Genomic DNA, 16,577 nt, shown 5'->3' with positions numbered 1-16,577 from the left:
TTCTACACTAGGAGGGTTAATCTAAAGAAGCTACATTGTTGCAGATAAAGCCTGTCAAGGACTTGTTTACATCAGCCGTCTTAGAAGGGAGGGGGAGACTGAGGAAAAGGCTCACACACAGCTTTTTGTTTTCAGTAGAAAGCAGCAACTTATAACTGGGGGAAGGAGACTGAATAGAAAATAACAAGTATGGAAGAAAATTGTTAGGCCTCATAACACGATCCTTGCCACGACCCCCTAAGCCATCCAAGTTGCGAAAAAATAGGTCACATTTTCAACCAGGGACTGAGCCACTTCTGGTGAACATGCGCAAGCCGGCCGGCATGGGGGTGAGTAGGCGAGTAGTTGTCAGATTATGCACTCAAGTTATCTCTGCTGCCGGGAGACGAGGGTGGGGGCTGCACTTCTATTGGGGGATCTGTGCCACGATCCTCCTCTGCACTAGGACATGTCCTATTTTTTCGCGTCACGGATGGCGTGAATGAATTGATTTGAATGGTTCCTAACATTATCCATAGTCGTGGATCCGTGACCACAGACAATTTTACGGGATGTGTGAATTAGTGTCTTAGTCTCATCATCAAAAATTACAATTTAACACCCTCTACGCCAAGGATAGGGAACCTTCGGCCCTCCAGCTGTTGCAAAACTACAACTCCCATCATGCCTGGACAGCCGAAGGCTGTCCAGGCATGATGGGAGTTGTAGTTTTGCAACAGCTAGAGGGCCGAAAGTTCCCCATCCCTGGTTTAGAGGGTGTTAAATGCAACATATGGTTAGAAATGACATATTGGAATCCAAGACAAAGAACGGGTTGTTCATGTCTCCACGTGTCCACTAACAAAACACACATGAGTTCTGCAGCCCCCCCATCACTCCTGCACTTTCCTCCGTCCAACTATACTCTGCATGTCTGCTTTAGTTTTGGATCTCAGACTTTTATCTAGATTTCCTTCCTCTTTCGGACACCTCCTTAATCCCTCCCGTCGTAGAATTATTTGCTGGTTTGATCTCCCATCTTTTACCCACATTTTTCCTGCTTGGGATAGGGCAGTCCTGATATCGCTGCAATGAGTGTAATATACTGAATGGAAGTGTGGCAGCTGGCAATGGACTTCGATGCCGCTCATATACCCAGGATGGGTTGGGTGTTTATATGTGGCATCTCTAGTATTTCTATGCACGTTATCACCGCTGCTTCCCTTTTTTTACTCGGTTTTGGCATCTGGCATCAGCATGGATCTGTACATGATATGGTGAGTAGCAGATTTTATTCTTTTTCTATGATTTTATAATGACTATGACTTTATAATAATCAGTTTTTGAAGAAAAAAAAAAAAGGATGGAAGACGGGTCCATTTGTGTGCATCCGTTTTTCCATTGATTTCCATTATAAAAAACAAAAAAAACGGATCAAAACACATCCGTTTTTTTTTATGTTCACAAAAACATAGTCAACGTAGAGAGATTTTGATCTTTTTTTTTTTAATGATGGAAGTCAATGGAAAAACAAATGCACACAAATGCACCTGTTTTTCCATCCTTTTTTCCCAAAAAAACAGATAAAAAAAAAAACAGATTGCAAAAACGTAGTGTGAACCCAGCCTTACATATTTATATATTTAGTCATTTTTAGTGTTTTCTGCAATCACTAGATTTATGACCCTCAGGCTGGGCTCACAAAAAGGATGAAAAAACAGATGCATTTGTGTACATCTGTTTTGATCTGTTTTTCCATTGACTTTCATTATAAAAAATAAAAGACGGATCAAAACGGATCAGGTTTTTTTAACCCTTTCATGACCTGGGATCATTGATTCCTCAATGCCCAGGTTGTTTTAAGACATCAGCTTATGGGATCATAATGATCCCAAAGGCTGATGTCCCTGTGTCTGCCCCCTCTCCTATGTCCCCTGCCGCTGTCATAATCACGTGACAGCGGCAGGGGAGAGAGGGGAGGGGCAGAGCACACGGCTGCGCGCCCTACCCTCCCCCTGCTGGCCTCCGTAGCTAAAAACCGGAAGCTTGAGGCTTCCGGTTTCCATGGCTACCATCGGGGCTCTGCCATCAGTTCGCAGAGATCCAATAGACACCAGAGAGAGAATTCTCCTTCTTTAGAGGAAGAATTCTCTCTCTGGAGCCCTATAGATGCTGTGGTCTTGCTGACCGCAGTATCTATAGGGTTAACTCTCAGCACTGAAGTGCGGCTCCGGTGCTGAGAGTTGCGGCGGGTCCGCACTGATAGCCAGGACCTGCCGCGGATAATACAGGCGCAGCTCCTACACCTGTGTCATCCTGTGCAGTAAATTAACGTTGCTGAAGCATCTGGCATAGATTTCAGCAACGTTAATTTACTGTGCAGCGACGGGAGAGGGTTAACGGATACAAAAATAAGGTTGACTGCGTTTTTGTGTACGTTAAAAAAAAAAAAAAAAAAAGATCGGTTTTGATACTTTTTTTTTGTAATGGAAGTCAATGGATAAACTGATGCGCAACAAATCCAAAAAAAAGGGATTGCAAAAACGTAGTATGAACCCAGCCTTAGCTGTTCCAGGTTACTTTTGCGCAGGTACAGGGTGACAGAAAAGCTTGTGGCGCTGTCTTCCCATCACGGAGTGAAAGATGGAAACGTTATACAATAAATCCAATGGGATACAAGTGGGATCATACGAACCTTACATACAGGTTAGTCCGTTTTTAAGAAATGTTTCCTGGAAAATATATAAAATCCATTCTCTAGGGCAGTGATTTTCAACCAGTGTGCCGCGACACATGGTCGGGTGTGCCGCGGGGAAAGTTCCCCAAACTATGGTGCCCCTGTGAAACAGGAGAAAACAATGGGGGAGAGAAACAGGGGAGAGAAGCAGGGCGGAGAGAAACAGCGGAGAGAAGCAGGGGGGAGAGAAGTTTGGTGGAGAGAAGTTTGGTGGAGAGAAGCACGGGGGAGAGAAGCACAGGAGAATAGCATGGGGGAGAGAAGCACAGAAGAGAAGCAGGGGGGAGAAGTATGGTGGAGAGAAGCACAGGAGCGAAGCAGGGGGGAGAAGTATGGTGGAGAAGTATGGTGGAGAGAAGCACAGGAGCGAAGCAGGGGGGAGAAGTATGGTGGAGAGAAGCAGGGGGGAGAGAAGTATGGTGGAGAGAAGCAGGGGGGAGAGAAGTATGGTGGAGAGAAGCACAGGAGAGAAGCATGGGGAGAGAAGCACAGGAGAGAAGCATGGGGGAGAGAAGCACAGGAGAGAAGCAGGGGGGAGAAGTATGGTGGAGAGAAGCAGGGGGGAGAGAAGTATGGTGGAGAGAAGCACAGGAGAGAAGCATGGGGAGAGAAGCACAGGAGAGAAGCATGGGGGAGAGAAGCACAGGAGAGAAGCAGGGGGGAGAAGTATGGTGGAGAGAAGCACAGGAGAGAAGTAGAGGGGAGAAGTATGGTGGAGAGAAGCACAGGAGAGAAGCATGGGGGAGAGAAGCACAGGAGAGAAGCACAGGAAAGAAGTATGGGGGAGAGAAGTATGGTGGAGAGAAGCACAGGAGAGAAGCATGGGGAGAGAAGCACAGGAGAGAAGCATGGGGGAGAGAAGCACAGGAGAGAAGCAGGGGGAGAAGTATGGTGGAGAGAAGCACAGGAGAGAAGTAGAGGGGAGAAGTATGGTGGAGAGAAGCACAGGAGAGAAGTAGGGGGGAGAAGTATGGTGGAGAGAAGCACAGGGGGGAGAAGAAAACAGGCCCAGGTTTCACACTGAGTGAGTTTAAATACATTTAGAATTTATATTATTAACTATATGTATAATATGTACTGTTTTAGTGTCATTTTGTGCCATTTTGGTTGGTGGTGTGCCCCGGGATTTTTTTAAGTATAAAAAGTGTGCCGCGTCTCAAAAAAGGTTGAAAATCACTGCTTTAGGGTACTCGAGATGATACAATATAGCTAATCATATGTTATACTTCTTAGAGGAGTGATATATTAGCACATTATATGTTTGTATTTCATTGTGTTTACAGGATAGTCCATTATCCCAATACTTTAAACCGAGGTGACACAGATAAAGCATTGGAGATTGCCTTTGGTATGTGGAGTAAGGTTTCTCCTCTAACCTTTGAACGTGTACTCCCCAAACACAAGTCAGACCTAAGCATTGGTAAGTGCTGTCAATTTAGTGAATAGATTATGCTATATAGTTGGCTTATTGTTTTTTATCTAAATTTATATAAAGGTTTTTGACTGTGGAGAAAAATCTGACCACTGCAAACATTTATGCGGTGTATCAGGAGGTCTGGTGGGTATCATGATGATGGTTGGGGTAGTGATAATCTTTCCCCTGGTAGAAACACTTTAAGTGTTATGTCTGGTAGAAGAAAAGTGGTGGGTCCTCGATGCTAACTGGACAGAAAGTCAACCAGACATAGAGATGTTAAAAAAGTAACAGTGAGAATTTAGTGAGCAGTCTTCCTCAATGGATGAAGGCACAGTCTATTATGAGTGTACAGAAAAACAGTGGCAAAGTTTATGTATGTGGTCATTGATTAGTCTATTCTCTCCTCTAACCTTTCCTTAAATGGAATCTGTCAGCTCCTAGGCTCTACCTTAGGTGTTTACAGTCTGCTGTAGCTGGCAGTCCCCTAGTGAGCATGTTACCTTTTGGTAATTTGTCCGTCTAGTGGATTATTCACAATCTCAGGTCTCCTACTGAAATGAAGAGTCAAAGAGGAGTTGTGGCTCATCGTTTGTGCTGCACTCTGGCACACCTCACCACTGCTTCCTCCTCCCTCTTCTTCATGAATAATCAATACTGCCCAGCCTCCTGCTCTCTCCGCTGTCAGTCAGTATCTGCCAACAGAGGACTGGCCTGCAATCCGATATAGTTGAATCTCCTAGCCGGTGTTCTAGGGGTAAATCACCTGTCTAGAGAACACCAGCAGGTCTTTCTTTGGTTTAATTCTGCTGATGGAAATAAAATATAGGTCTTTATTTTTTCTTTTTTTTCCCTCTCTCTTATTGTTGTATAATTTCTAACTGAATTCCCAATCAGGTCCAATAATGAGAAAAAAAAGAAAAAACTATATTTCATTACCATCAGGTGATTCCAACCAAAGAAAGACTTGCTGGTGTTCTCTAGACAGATGATTTACCCCTAGACCACAACTCCAACACATTTGGGCTCAGAGATTCAACCATATGTGAGTGTTTTTTTTTCCATACATAATCTGCTTATAGAGGACTGATTTGCAATCAGAGACACTGGCTGACAGCTGAGTGAGCAGGTGTCTGGGCAGCATTGATTATTCATGAAGAAGAGGGAGAAGAAAAGAGTGGTAAAGTGTGCTAGAGTACAGCACAAATGCTGGACCACAACTCCTCTTTGACTCTTCATTACAGTAGGAGACCTGTGCATAATCCACTCCACGGACAAATTACCAAAAGGTACCATGCTTACTAGGGGACTGCCAGCTATAGCACTCTAACACAACAATAAACTGTCCCTAACCCACCCCCCCACCCCGTCCACATATGCAGAAACTAGGAACATATCACTATAGTGCAAGTCACAAGGTTAGTTACACCTGATTGCCCATAATTCTCAAACGCCGAAGTGATCCAGCAAGTTCAGATGTTAGGTACTACTTTGGGATTTTTTTGCGCTTACGCCGTTTACCGTGCGAGATCAGGAATATGATGAATTAATAGTTTGGGCGATTACGCACGTGGCGATACCAAACATGTTTATTTATTTATTTTTATTTATAACATGGGAAAAGGGGGGTGATTCAGACTTTTATTAGGGGAGGGGGCTTTTTATTAATAATGACACTTTTTTTTTCCTTTTACACTTATACTAGAAGCCCCCCTGGGGTTAGGGTTATTCCCCCTGGGGTTAGGGTTACTTTGACAGCTGCATCCGATTACTTAATTAGCAGGCACGGCGATCAGACCATGCCCGCTAATAGCCACGGTCCCAGGCTACGAGCGGCACCCGGGACCGCGGCTGTTCAGTGCGGGGCTGCCGCGCGGCACCGCTGTGAACAACCCTAGGTGGCCCAGGACATATGGGTATGCCCAGGGTCGCCGAGGGGTTAAACAATAAGTCATATTCTGATGACACATTCCCTTTAAATGGAACCAATCAGCCCAACTGGACTGATATTGTTCCCTGGAGCACTGTATAAAGCTACTGTGCAGCTCACGGCACGTACTGGCCACTGCTGCAGCAGCAGCTTTATACCTGAGAAAATTACGTTTAATCCCCCTGCGAGCGTCAGGGAAAGGTGCGGTAGGTAGTTATCTGGGCGGCTCTCCGGCCATGTCTAGTCACTGCTCTATCCCTGTCAGAGCACTTGGCGAGGATGAGTGACAGGCAGAGAGGCCCGGGACTGGCGCCTCATTCTGTCAATAATCCCGCCGAGGGTACTGACAGGCAGAGAGCAGTGAGTGGACACGGCCGGGGAGCCGCCCAGATAACTACCTGCTGCACCTCTCCCTGCTGCGCAGGTCAGTGCATTGTGGACAGCTACAGGTCTGTGGCTATGGACAGCCCTAGGGATGTGTGAATGTAGCCTAAGGATTCTATTACACGGAGCGATTTTTAACCACTAACGATAAACAATCGCAAACGAGATTGTTTATCGTTAACCTGAAATCGTTCACCATATTACACAGAACGATGGTCGTTAGTTACAATCGTTACTATGATCGTTTCTCCATCTGATCCCAGCAAAACAATGGGCAATGTGCAATTACACTGAACGATTAGTGAACAAGTGCGGAACTTGAGAAAACGAATGTGAAATTACAGCGAACAATTAGCGAATGATTGATTTTAGGTTCAGATCTAAATCAACGATCAACGACACAGGAACGATTTTTTGATCGTTGCCTGCAATTACACTGAACGATCTTATCTTAGTAAGATCGATGAATTCAAATAAATGTACAGAGATGGTGTTGTGTAGTGCGGAATGTCCTTTCTGTAGGAACAATATACGAGACCTTCCCAGTTTGAAGCTTTATTTTAACTCTTTATTTCCAGGATTTTACTCCTTTAATCACAGCGACTGTTGGGGATCCCCCCTGCACCCCTGCTTTGATGGTATAAATGGAGAACTAGCTCATGCTTTTCTGCCACCAAGAGGAGAGATTCACTTTGATAACCATGAGTTCTGGGTGCTCGGACCTTCACGATTCAGCTGGAGGCAGGGTAAATAATTTTTTTCATTTTTAAGTGAAAGGTATTACACCCAAGCAGGACTGGAATAACTGGTTAAAACCCAGTGCCTTGCCTCCCATTAAGAAGGAGCAAAGTAAAGACGGATTTGCTGAATCCAATATAACCTATGGAAGGGGGAGGGGTCGAGGGGGATGAATGTGCAGGAAGAGCAGACAAGCAGCTGTACAGTTTGGAAAACTGTCTGGGCACATAAACCCCTGGATTCACAGGTCAGAAAAGTCAGAGCTTATCTATGAGCTTGGTGAGATGTTGTTTTGTACAGCTGCTTTTCTCCTCTCCGTGCTCCCTCATCCCTCTTGACCCCTCCCCTCTCCGTAGGGCATAATGGACACAGAAATCCTGCTTCTTCTGAAGTGAGGGGGGGAGGTAGGAAAACAGCTTTTTGAGTACAGATGGAAACTCCTTTGCTTAAAACCTATTAGTTTCTTGAAATCGCTTGTACTATTGATATTTAAATGACAGTTACACTTTAAATGATCGTTGTAGTGTTAGTGTCCCTCCAAGTGTTAGCTTAAGTAGCTCACTCCAGAAAAACACCTTCTTATTTCTCCACCCATAGAGTTGTAATCTCTGCTAACCCTTCTTCTTCCCATTTATCAGGTGTGTGGTATAATGATCTGGTGCAGGTGGCGGCCCATGAGATCGGCCATGCTCTTGGCTTATGGCACTCCCGAGATGTCTTTGCACTCATGCACCCTAATGCTACATATACTCGGACTCGCCGCTTGGCACAAGATGATATTTTGGCTATACAGCATCTTTATGGTAACTTTTTAAATTTTATTTTATTGACAGCATAAATAATGGTCAGTACAATACCGAGATGCATCGCCAGGGCCGGCTCCAGCTTTTTGTGGGCCCTTGGGCGACAGAGCCTCGGCGGGCCCCTTTGAGGAGCAAATCATGGAGAGACAGGCGAGGAAAGATTTGCAGCAGAAGAAACATGCGGCTGCTGCATATCTTTCTCCTCCTGTATCTCCTGATCTCTGCAGTAGTCAGGACTCTGGAGGAGTCAGACCCAGTCACAGGATTATATATATATATCATGCTGGTGCTGCTAGTTCTCTAGTATACAGCTCCTTCTGTGTGTGTTTGTGTGTGTGTGTGTGTGTGTGTGTATATACATACACACACACAGAGCAGGAGCTGTATACTAGAGAACTAGCAGCACCAGCATTATATATATATATATATATATATATATATATATATATATATATATATTTTTATTTATAATATGAACATGGTGAGACCTCTAGTTCTCCTATATTCAGGCCCTGCAGTGATATACAGTGTATATATATATACATATATATATATATATATATATACACACACACACTGTATATCACTGCAGGGCCTGAATATAGGAGAACTAGAGGTCTCACCATGTTCATATGATAGATAGGAGATAGGGAAATAGATAGATAGATAGATAGATAGATAGATAGATAGATAGATAGGAGATAGATAGATAGGAGATAGATAGATAGATAGATAGATAGATAGATAGATAGATAGATAGGAGATAGATAGATAGGAGATAGATAGATAGATAGATAGGAGATAGATAGGAGATAGATAGATAGATAGATAGATAGATAGGAGATAGATAGATAGATAGATAGATAGATAGATAGATGGATAGGAGATAGATAGATAGATAGATAGATAGGAGATAGATAGATAGATAGATAGATAGATAGATAGATAGAAGATAGATAGATAGATAGATAGATAGGAGATAGATAGATAGATAGATAGATAGATAGATAGGAGATAGATAGATAGATAGATAGATAGGAGATAGATAGGAGATAGATAGGAGATAGATAGGAGATAGATAGATAGATAGATAGATAGATAGATAGATAGATAGATAGATAGATAGGGGATAGGAGATAGATAGGAAATAGATAGATAGATAGATAGATAGAATAGATAGATAGATAGATAGATAGATAGATAGATAGATAGATAGGAGATAGATAGATAGATAGATAGATAGATAGATAGATAGATAGATAGGAGATAGATAGATAGATAGATAGATAGGAGATAGATAGATAGATAGATAGATAGATAGGAGATAGATAGGAGATAGATAGATAGATAGATAGATAGATAGATAGGAGATAGATAGATAGATAGATAGATAGATAGATAGATAGATAGGAGATATAGATAGATAGGAGATAGATAGGAGATAGATAGATAGATAGATAGATAGATAGATAGATAGGAGATAGATAGATAGATAGGAGATAGATAGATAGATAGGAGATAGATAGGAGATAGATAGATAGATAGGAGATAGATAGATAGGAGATAGATAGATAGGAGATAGATAGGAGATAGATAGGTAGGAGATAGATAGGAGATAGATAGATAGATAGATAGATAGGAGATGGATAGATGGGAGATAGATAGATAGATAGATAGGAGATAGATAGATAGGAGATAGATAGATAGATAGATAGATAGATAGATAGGAGATAGATAGATAGGTAGATAGGAGATAGATAGATAGATAGATAGGAGATAGATAGATAGATAGATAGATAGATAGATAGATAGGAGATAGATAGATAGATAGATAGGAGATAGATAGATAGATACAGATATCTAGTTGTTTTGTGTATAGAGGTCCTGCTGTAATATATATATATATATATATATATATATATATATATATATATATATACTGCTGTAATATATATATATATATTACAGCAGGACCTCTATACACAAAACAAGTAGAAGAACCAGCACATACAGGACACTTAGTTTGCAGAGCCTACCTGCTGCCCTCAGGTCATGTGTCCGATCACATGACCCGTGACATCATCAAAGGTCCTTCAGACTCACAGGTCCTCTTTCCTACTCGGCTGTAGGGAAGATTTGTGATGGAAGACAGGTGCTCGGGGGCCCCAGTATGGATCGGCGGGCCCCTAACTGTCACATGCGGCCTCTAGGGGCCCAGTCCCCTTTGTTACTACACTTTTTTTTCTTTTTTACTAACAAAAAAAATGTAGTAACAAACGGGAGTGGGCCCCTAGAGGAGCTGGGGGCCCCGGCATTTGCCCTACTTAGCCGGGTGCTGACGCCGGCCCTGTGCATCGCTATGGACACAACATGAATGTACATTGTGATACTCAAGGAACCATCTTATACTGAAAGAATTATGATGTTGTTAAGATTTTAAAAAGAACATTAAAAGGGTACTCCAGCCATTTAAAATTATATATATATATATATATATATATATATATATATACAGTATATATATAAATATATGTTACTGCCCTTACATAGAACATAATAAAGATCATATTCTTATCTAACCACAAGGCGAGAAATGTGGGGGCAGGATTACCTAAGGGGAGCAATATGGGGGCGGGATTAACTGAGGGAAGAAATGTGGGGGCGGGATTACCTAAGAGGAGCAATATGGGGGCGGGATTAACTGAGGGAAGAAATGTGGGGGCGGGATTACCTGAGGGGAGTAATGTTAGGGCGGGATTAACAGAGGGGAGAAATGTGGGGGCGGGATTACCTCCCTGATGAGAGAAATTTAGGGGGTCGGGATTACCTGTGGGGAGAAATGTGTGAGGTACCCTATGGGGGACATTTATTAAGTCCGGAGTTTTTTACGCCGGACTTATAAATGTCCCCGCATCTCCGGCGCTACAGAGGCGGACTGCCTCTACATAAATCCCGTGCGCGTTGGTGCGCACAGCCGAAAACCTACGCCACCTGAAAGGTGGAGTTGGTTTTCGGCGTATCTTTGAGTAGAAAAAAATTATAAATCGTGCGGACTTTGAGTCCACGCCCCCCCCGTTCCGCCCCTCCACACCCCCTCCCTGCCCCCCGGCGTACTTGGCGTGAAGTGCCGATATGCAAATATTTTATTCGTAAATTGGCCATTTGCGAATAAAATCAGTCGCATATGGGCACTTTACGCCGAATATCATCAGTACGCCGGATGATGCATGTCCCCCTATAAATCTATACTAGACATTTAAGGTTGCCATGACAACAAAGGGTCTATATATATTTGGATTCACCATATTGAGCGTGCAATATGCTATATTGCAAACAGTGTAAAAAGAAACCCAGTGCAGAATCATTGCTTTTTTGGAGGGAGAGGGGCTAGGATACAAAGGAGGCCTTTGTAATAACCCTTTCATTCACAGGCTGTCCAGCTGCCACATCATCCAGCTGTGAGGCACTTAAAGGGCAGGAAAGCTGCGGCGGCTTACAGGATCCATGCTACCAAAAATGTAATGGCTGTAAGGGTAAGAAACACCTCCATAGATTTCTCCTGCACTCCGCTCTGCCACTGAACTGGTGATACACAATAGGGGAGATTTATCAAACATGGTGTAAAGTGAAACAGGCCCAGTTGCCCCTAGCAACCAATCAGATTCCACCTCTCATTCCTCACAGACTCTTTGGAAAATGAAAGGTGGAATCTGATTGGTTGCTAGGGGCAACTGAGCCAGTTTCACTTTACACCATTTTTGATCAATCTCCCCCTTATGCTTCTCGTTTTCTCTTTATTAAGAATTGTCTGGAGAAAGTCCCAAATCACACAAAGTCAAGGTGAAGACATTTTACACTCCCAAGGGTGAGATGGTGACACTCAACTGCACCCACACTGCGTTACAACCGCGCCGGAAAGTCAGGTGAGATATGCATCTTTTTCTTTCAAATCAACTGGTTTCAGAAAGTTATAGAGATTTGTAATTTACTTCTATTTTGAAAGCTCCAGTCTTCCAGTATTTATCAGCTGCTGTATGTCCTGCAGGAAGTGGTGTATTCTCTCCAGTCTGACACAGTGCTCTCTGCTGCCACCTCTGTCCATGTCAGGAACTGTCCAGATCAGGAGAGGTTTTCTATGGGGATTTGCTACTGCTCTGGACAGTTCCTGACATGAACCGAGGTGGCAGCAGAGAGCACTGTGTCCTGCAGGACATACAGCAGCTGATAAGTATGGAAAAACTTGAGATTTTGAAAAAGAAGTAAATTACAAATCTAGATAACTTTCCCATCGACTTACATTATAAAAAGAAAACACAGATTGAAAAGGATCAGTTTCTTTTTTTTTTTTTACGTACGTGAAAATGTGGTTGGCCGTGTTTTTCCTGTACGTTAAAATTAAACAGAACGAAAACAGCAAAACTGAAAAATGCAGTGTGAACCCAGCTTAAATGGAGCGTATCAGAGCAGTCATCCGATAAGTAGGAGGTAAGGTGGAAGTGTACGCTAGAGCTTCTTTATTTTCCCATCTATGGGGCTGTGTGAGTGTTTTTTTTGTAGATTTTTGGGGTAGATGAGACTAGTAGTAGATTTAGGAGTTTGGTAATTTCCTCACACAGTCATCCCAATTCTTGTTACTTTATTGTGGCTTAGATTTGTACAAAATGGGGATTTTACAGCTCTTACAGGACAGTCCCCCCACCTCCGGGATGTCTCTCAAAGACCACCCCTCCTCTGCGGGACTGGACACACAGGGTGCTCTGAGCCCCATCCCAGGGGGGAAGGGTGGTCTGTGAGCACCTTCCGGAAGGGGGTGGAATGATTGCTGCTCCGCGAGGGCTGCTCTGAGTGCTGTACCATGGAGGCTGGCCACATGGGCCCCATAGCAGTTGCGTGGTCAGCCTCTATGGTAGCTATGCCACTGTCTTTAGGGGACTTAACAATTGCTTCTACAGTTCACTGCAATACTAATATAGTGCAGTGTACTATCATTTTGCCGTTTTTCCTATAGCGGGTTATAATAGAAGCACACTTCTGAAAAAACCAAACCGCTCCCCATGATGGGCGGTCGATATTGACCACAGCATCTTACTATTTGTTACTTATTACTCACTACCTTGTCATGTGATTTTGCTTCTCTCCCCAATTCTGTTGCAGCTGGTACAAGGATGGCAGCCGTCTAAATGTATCAGTCCGAGGAAAGGCCAAGAAGTCTTCAAGCAGTATAACTATAGAAGCCCAAGAATCTACCCAGGGACGCTACACATGCGTCATTCGCCAGGGGATAGTAATTTTGGGTGGGAGATCATGGAATCTCCTTGTCTTCTAATATTTCCAAAAACTGACTATGAAGACCCAAAAAGAAACTTTTGATTTGAAAGAAACCTGTGTTCTTCCAGCTGCACTGCGGTGCACAGGACACCTTCTATCTGAACAAGCTATAAGGATACGTTTGCGGCAAAGTTCCCCTCCTCCTACCAAAACAGCTCAAATAGTCAAGGCATTGACCCCCGACCCCCAAAACCTCTGAAGGTGTTGAAGGGGCATTCCACTCAAACATAACTTTTTATATATTGTTGCCCATGGTGAGACTAACAATTACTTCCATACTTATAATCTATTCAGTCTCCTTTCCCCAGTTCTGAGCTGCTGCTTTTTGTTGAAACCACAAGAATCTGTGTGAGCTTTTCTCTCTGCCCCCCCCCCTCCCTTGTGAGACAGCTGATGTAAACAAGTCCTTGGCAGGCTTTATCTGTAGCTTCATTGTAATGCTGGGAGGATTATTCACAGTCAGTTCATTAGCAACTTGACCTCAGAATAACCCTCCCAGCATTACAGAGAAGCCACAAAGTTGCAAAGAGATGTTTACATAAGCTGTCTCAGATGGGAGGGGGAGGAGGGGAGACAAAGAGAAAAGCTGACACACAGATTTTTGGGTCTTCAGCAGAAAGCAGCAGTTCAGAACTGGGGGAAGAAGACGGAATAGATAATAACAAGTATGGAATGAATTGTTAGTCTCACCATGGGCAGTAACATAGTAACAGTTACCCCGTTAAGCATTACTTTCATCGTCATTTTGGGCATTAATAGCTCATATGTGGGAATATACCAGATGAATTAGCCTCAGCTCCCCATATTCATCAATGACCTGTGGTCGTACCTGATCCTATCACCCGCTGTCCTTCCCTGGACCACTCCTGATGGATTCTAACCACTGTATACCAGGATCACCCCACATGAAATGATGTTTTGAGCTGTTTATTTGCTGCCTTATTGATCCCATTGTTATTAGCCTCATCTCATCGGATCGTTTTATAGATTGGTTATCAAGGAAACTTCTGGGCCTATAGGGTTGAATACTAGGCCACTGCATAAGAAAGGGATTGTAAAGGCCTATATGTTAAAAAAATAAAATAAAAAATGGTAACATTGTGATCATCATTATCGTGTTCTGGTCCTGTAATGTTGATTACTTCTGGTTCCTTGCAAGCCGTGTATGAACTAGCTTTTGTAAGTGGGGCTACTACCGCACCACTAATCAGCCATGACATTAAAGGGGTCCTCCAGCCCTTTCATTTTTTTTTCATATATATTGCTCTACTTATATAGAAAATAACAAAGAGTCTATTCTAACCTTTTCTGCTTGAAATTCCTCGCCTATTCTGCTCTGGCAGAATAGGAGCTGAATTTGGGCCAGTTCACATTGAGCAAACACGGCGCAATTCCGCGGCGGAACTCTCCACCGCGGAATCCAGCCGCGCTCAGTATCCTGCTGCCGCCGCTCTCCCCTCTAAGAATGAACATGCTAGTTCTTGGAGACGATCTTGCTCAGTGTGAACTGGCCCTTTGAGCGGAATCCGAGCAGAAAGCAAGTGGAATGCAAGCAGATTTCAAGCCCCATTGACTTCTATAGGATTCCTCTAGCAGAATCTGGCCAAAAAATTGACATGTCAATTCTTTGGGCGGAACGCGGATTCCGCACATAATTTCCGGACGGAAATTTCCTCTGTGCACTGTGAGACATTGAGCAAGGCGGGATTCTGACGTTCTAGCTCAGTGTGAACGTGGCCTAAGGGTGCATTTAGGGGTGGGTTCATACTGAGGAATTCTCGCGGATAATGGCCCCGCGCCTTTCTGCCAGCTCCATAGACACCATTCTATGGGCCGGCGTATTCCGCTATCCACCGAAAGATGTGACATGTCACTTCTTTTGGCGGATAGCGGAATACGCCGGCCCGTAGAATGGTGTCTATGGAGCCGGCGGAAAGGCGCGCGGACAGCCGACGGATTTCCGCTGAGTTTATCCGCGAGAATTCCGTAGTGTGAACCCACTCTTACACAGAGATTTATTTGATAGATTTTTAAAGCCAAAGCCAGGAATGGATTTAAGAGGAGAAATCTTAGTCTTTCCTTTATGACCTGTTATCTGTTTATAGTCCATTCCTGGCTTTGGCTTCAAAAATCTGTAAAATTAATCTGTCTGTGTAAACACACCATTAGGATATCCCAGTCCTAGGTCACAGGAAAGTCCAGTAATGTCCTCTATGGAGACAGATCACAGGTCCTCCTGATGGTCTAATGTCAGGAAGATTGGTACAGTCAGGCATCGACAGGACTTCAAGGGAAGGTGTCAACTAGATTTTCTTTTACTGATTAGAGTCAGATACTAAAACTTGTTCTTTTATTCGAATCTGTTTCTATTTTCTGACTGCCTTTTTTTATTTCACTTTTTGTACATTGTTATGGGGTGGCCATATTGCCTGGACTGTTCTTAACAGCACTTAGTGACCTGCTTTACAGCAAGCCTCATGGACATAGACGACAATAGACAGACTCTGTCCCCTTGAGATGAATGTGAAACATTACTGTGCACACTCTGTGACCTTTGAAGAGGTCATTCCACAGGGAGCTGCTATTGTCTCTTCTATCTCCTGGTGTCACATGACGCTGCAATGCTGTACAGATCACTTTACAGCAGCCTCCTCTTATCACCACAGACACAACAGGAAGTCTCAGTTTAGCTTTAGCCCCAGTGGTGAGAATGAAAACTGCAAGAGCTCAAGGATTTTTTTTTTATAATATAGAGAGAAAAATGGAAAATTAGAAAGTATTTCACCAAAAATTCTTTAAAAATATGTTTAACATAAAAAAATTATTCAAACAATATGTAATTTTCTGATGGCACATTCCCTTTCACTGCTGTTTTCAGCTGCTTATTGTGGTTGGGACAACAGTTCAGTCCCCTTTCATGGGGCAGGAGGGGCAGACATTTACGTTATTTGTGCATTGTTTAGTTCATTGTGTAGGGGTCAGCTCCGAACTGTTATTTCCTATGGCGAATATACCTGTTATAAAGCAGGTCTCATACACATCACAGAAGGTCAGGCAAAATGGCCGCACCTATGATCCTGTACAAACACTACAAAAAAAATTCCAAGAAAAAAAGTATACGTAACTGTATCTGGTGTTATTCAGATTTGCAGAGTTTTGATCAGTCGCGGTCTGCTTGTTCGGACCCATACCGACCTATACTAGCTATAGCTGGGAGAAGCGCGGGGCTCATGCTTTCTCTCCCCGCAGCTCATAAGGGCTCTC

At 43.4% G+C, this 16,577-nt stretch overlaps 1 protein-coding gene across 1 annotated transcript; it reads left to right on the top strand.

Annotated features, from left to right (window-relative positions):
• Nucleotides 1-938: 938 nt before the first annotated feature.
• Nucleotides 939-14,399, top strand: LOC138794670 (matrix metalloproteinase-23-like). Its single transcript, XM_069973467.1, has 8 exons — nucleotides 939-1,256; nucleotides 2,570-2,685; nucleotides 4,000-4,136; nucleotides 7,023-7,190; nucleotides 7,821-7,985; nucleotides 11,417-11,518; nucleotides 11,788-11,908; nucleotides 13,140-14,399. The coding sequence occupies exons 1-8, from the start codon at nucleotides 1,089-1,091 to the stop codon at nucleotides 13,309-13,311; spliced, it is 1,149 nt and encodes a 382-aa protein (XP_069829568.1). The 5' UTR covers nucleotides 939-1,088; the 3' UTR covers nucleotides 13,312-14,399.
• Nucleotides 14,400-16,577: the final 2,178 nt, after the last annotated feature.

Source organism: Dendropsophus ebraccatus, chromosome 6, assembly GCF_027789765.1.
Source record: "Dendropsophus ebraccatus isolate aDenEbr1 chromosome 6, aDenEbr1.pat, whole genome shotgun sequence".
Classification (NCBI taxonomy): Eukaryota; Metazoa; Chordata; class Amphibia; order Anura; family Hylidae; genus Dendropsophus; species Dendropsophus ebraccatus.
The sequence above is the reverse complement of the archived record's forward strand: the minus strand, read 5'-3'. Positions and strand labels throughout refer to the sequence as shown.

Excerpts from the sequence above, each read along its gene's own strand:
- LOC138794670 (XM_069973467.1), top strand. The coding sequence starts at position 1,089 with ATGGAAGTGTGGCAGCTGGCAATGGACTTCGATGCCGCTCATATACCC. Across the intron at positions 2,686-3,999 it reads CATACGAACCTTACATACAG|GATAGTCCATTATCCCAATA; the intron begins GTTAGTCCGTTT and ends TTGTGTTTACAG. Across the intron at positions 7,986-11,416 it reads GGCTATACAGCATCTTTATG|GCTGTCCAGCTGCCACATCA; the intron begins GTAACTTTTTAA and ends TTTCATTCACAG.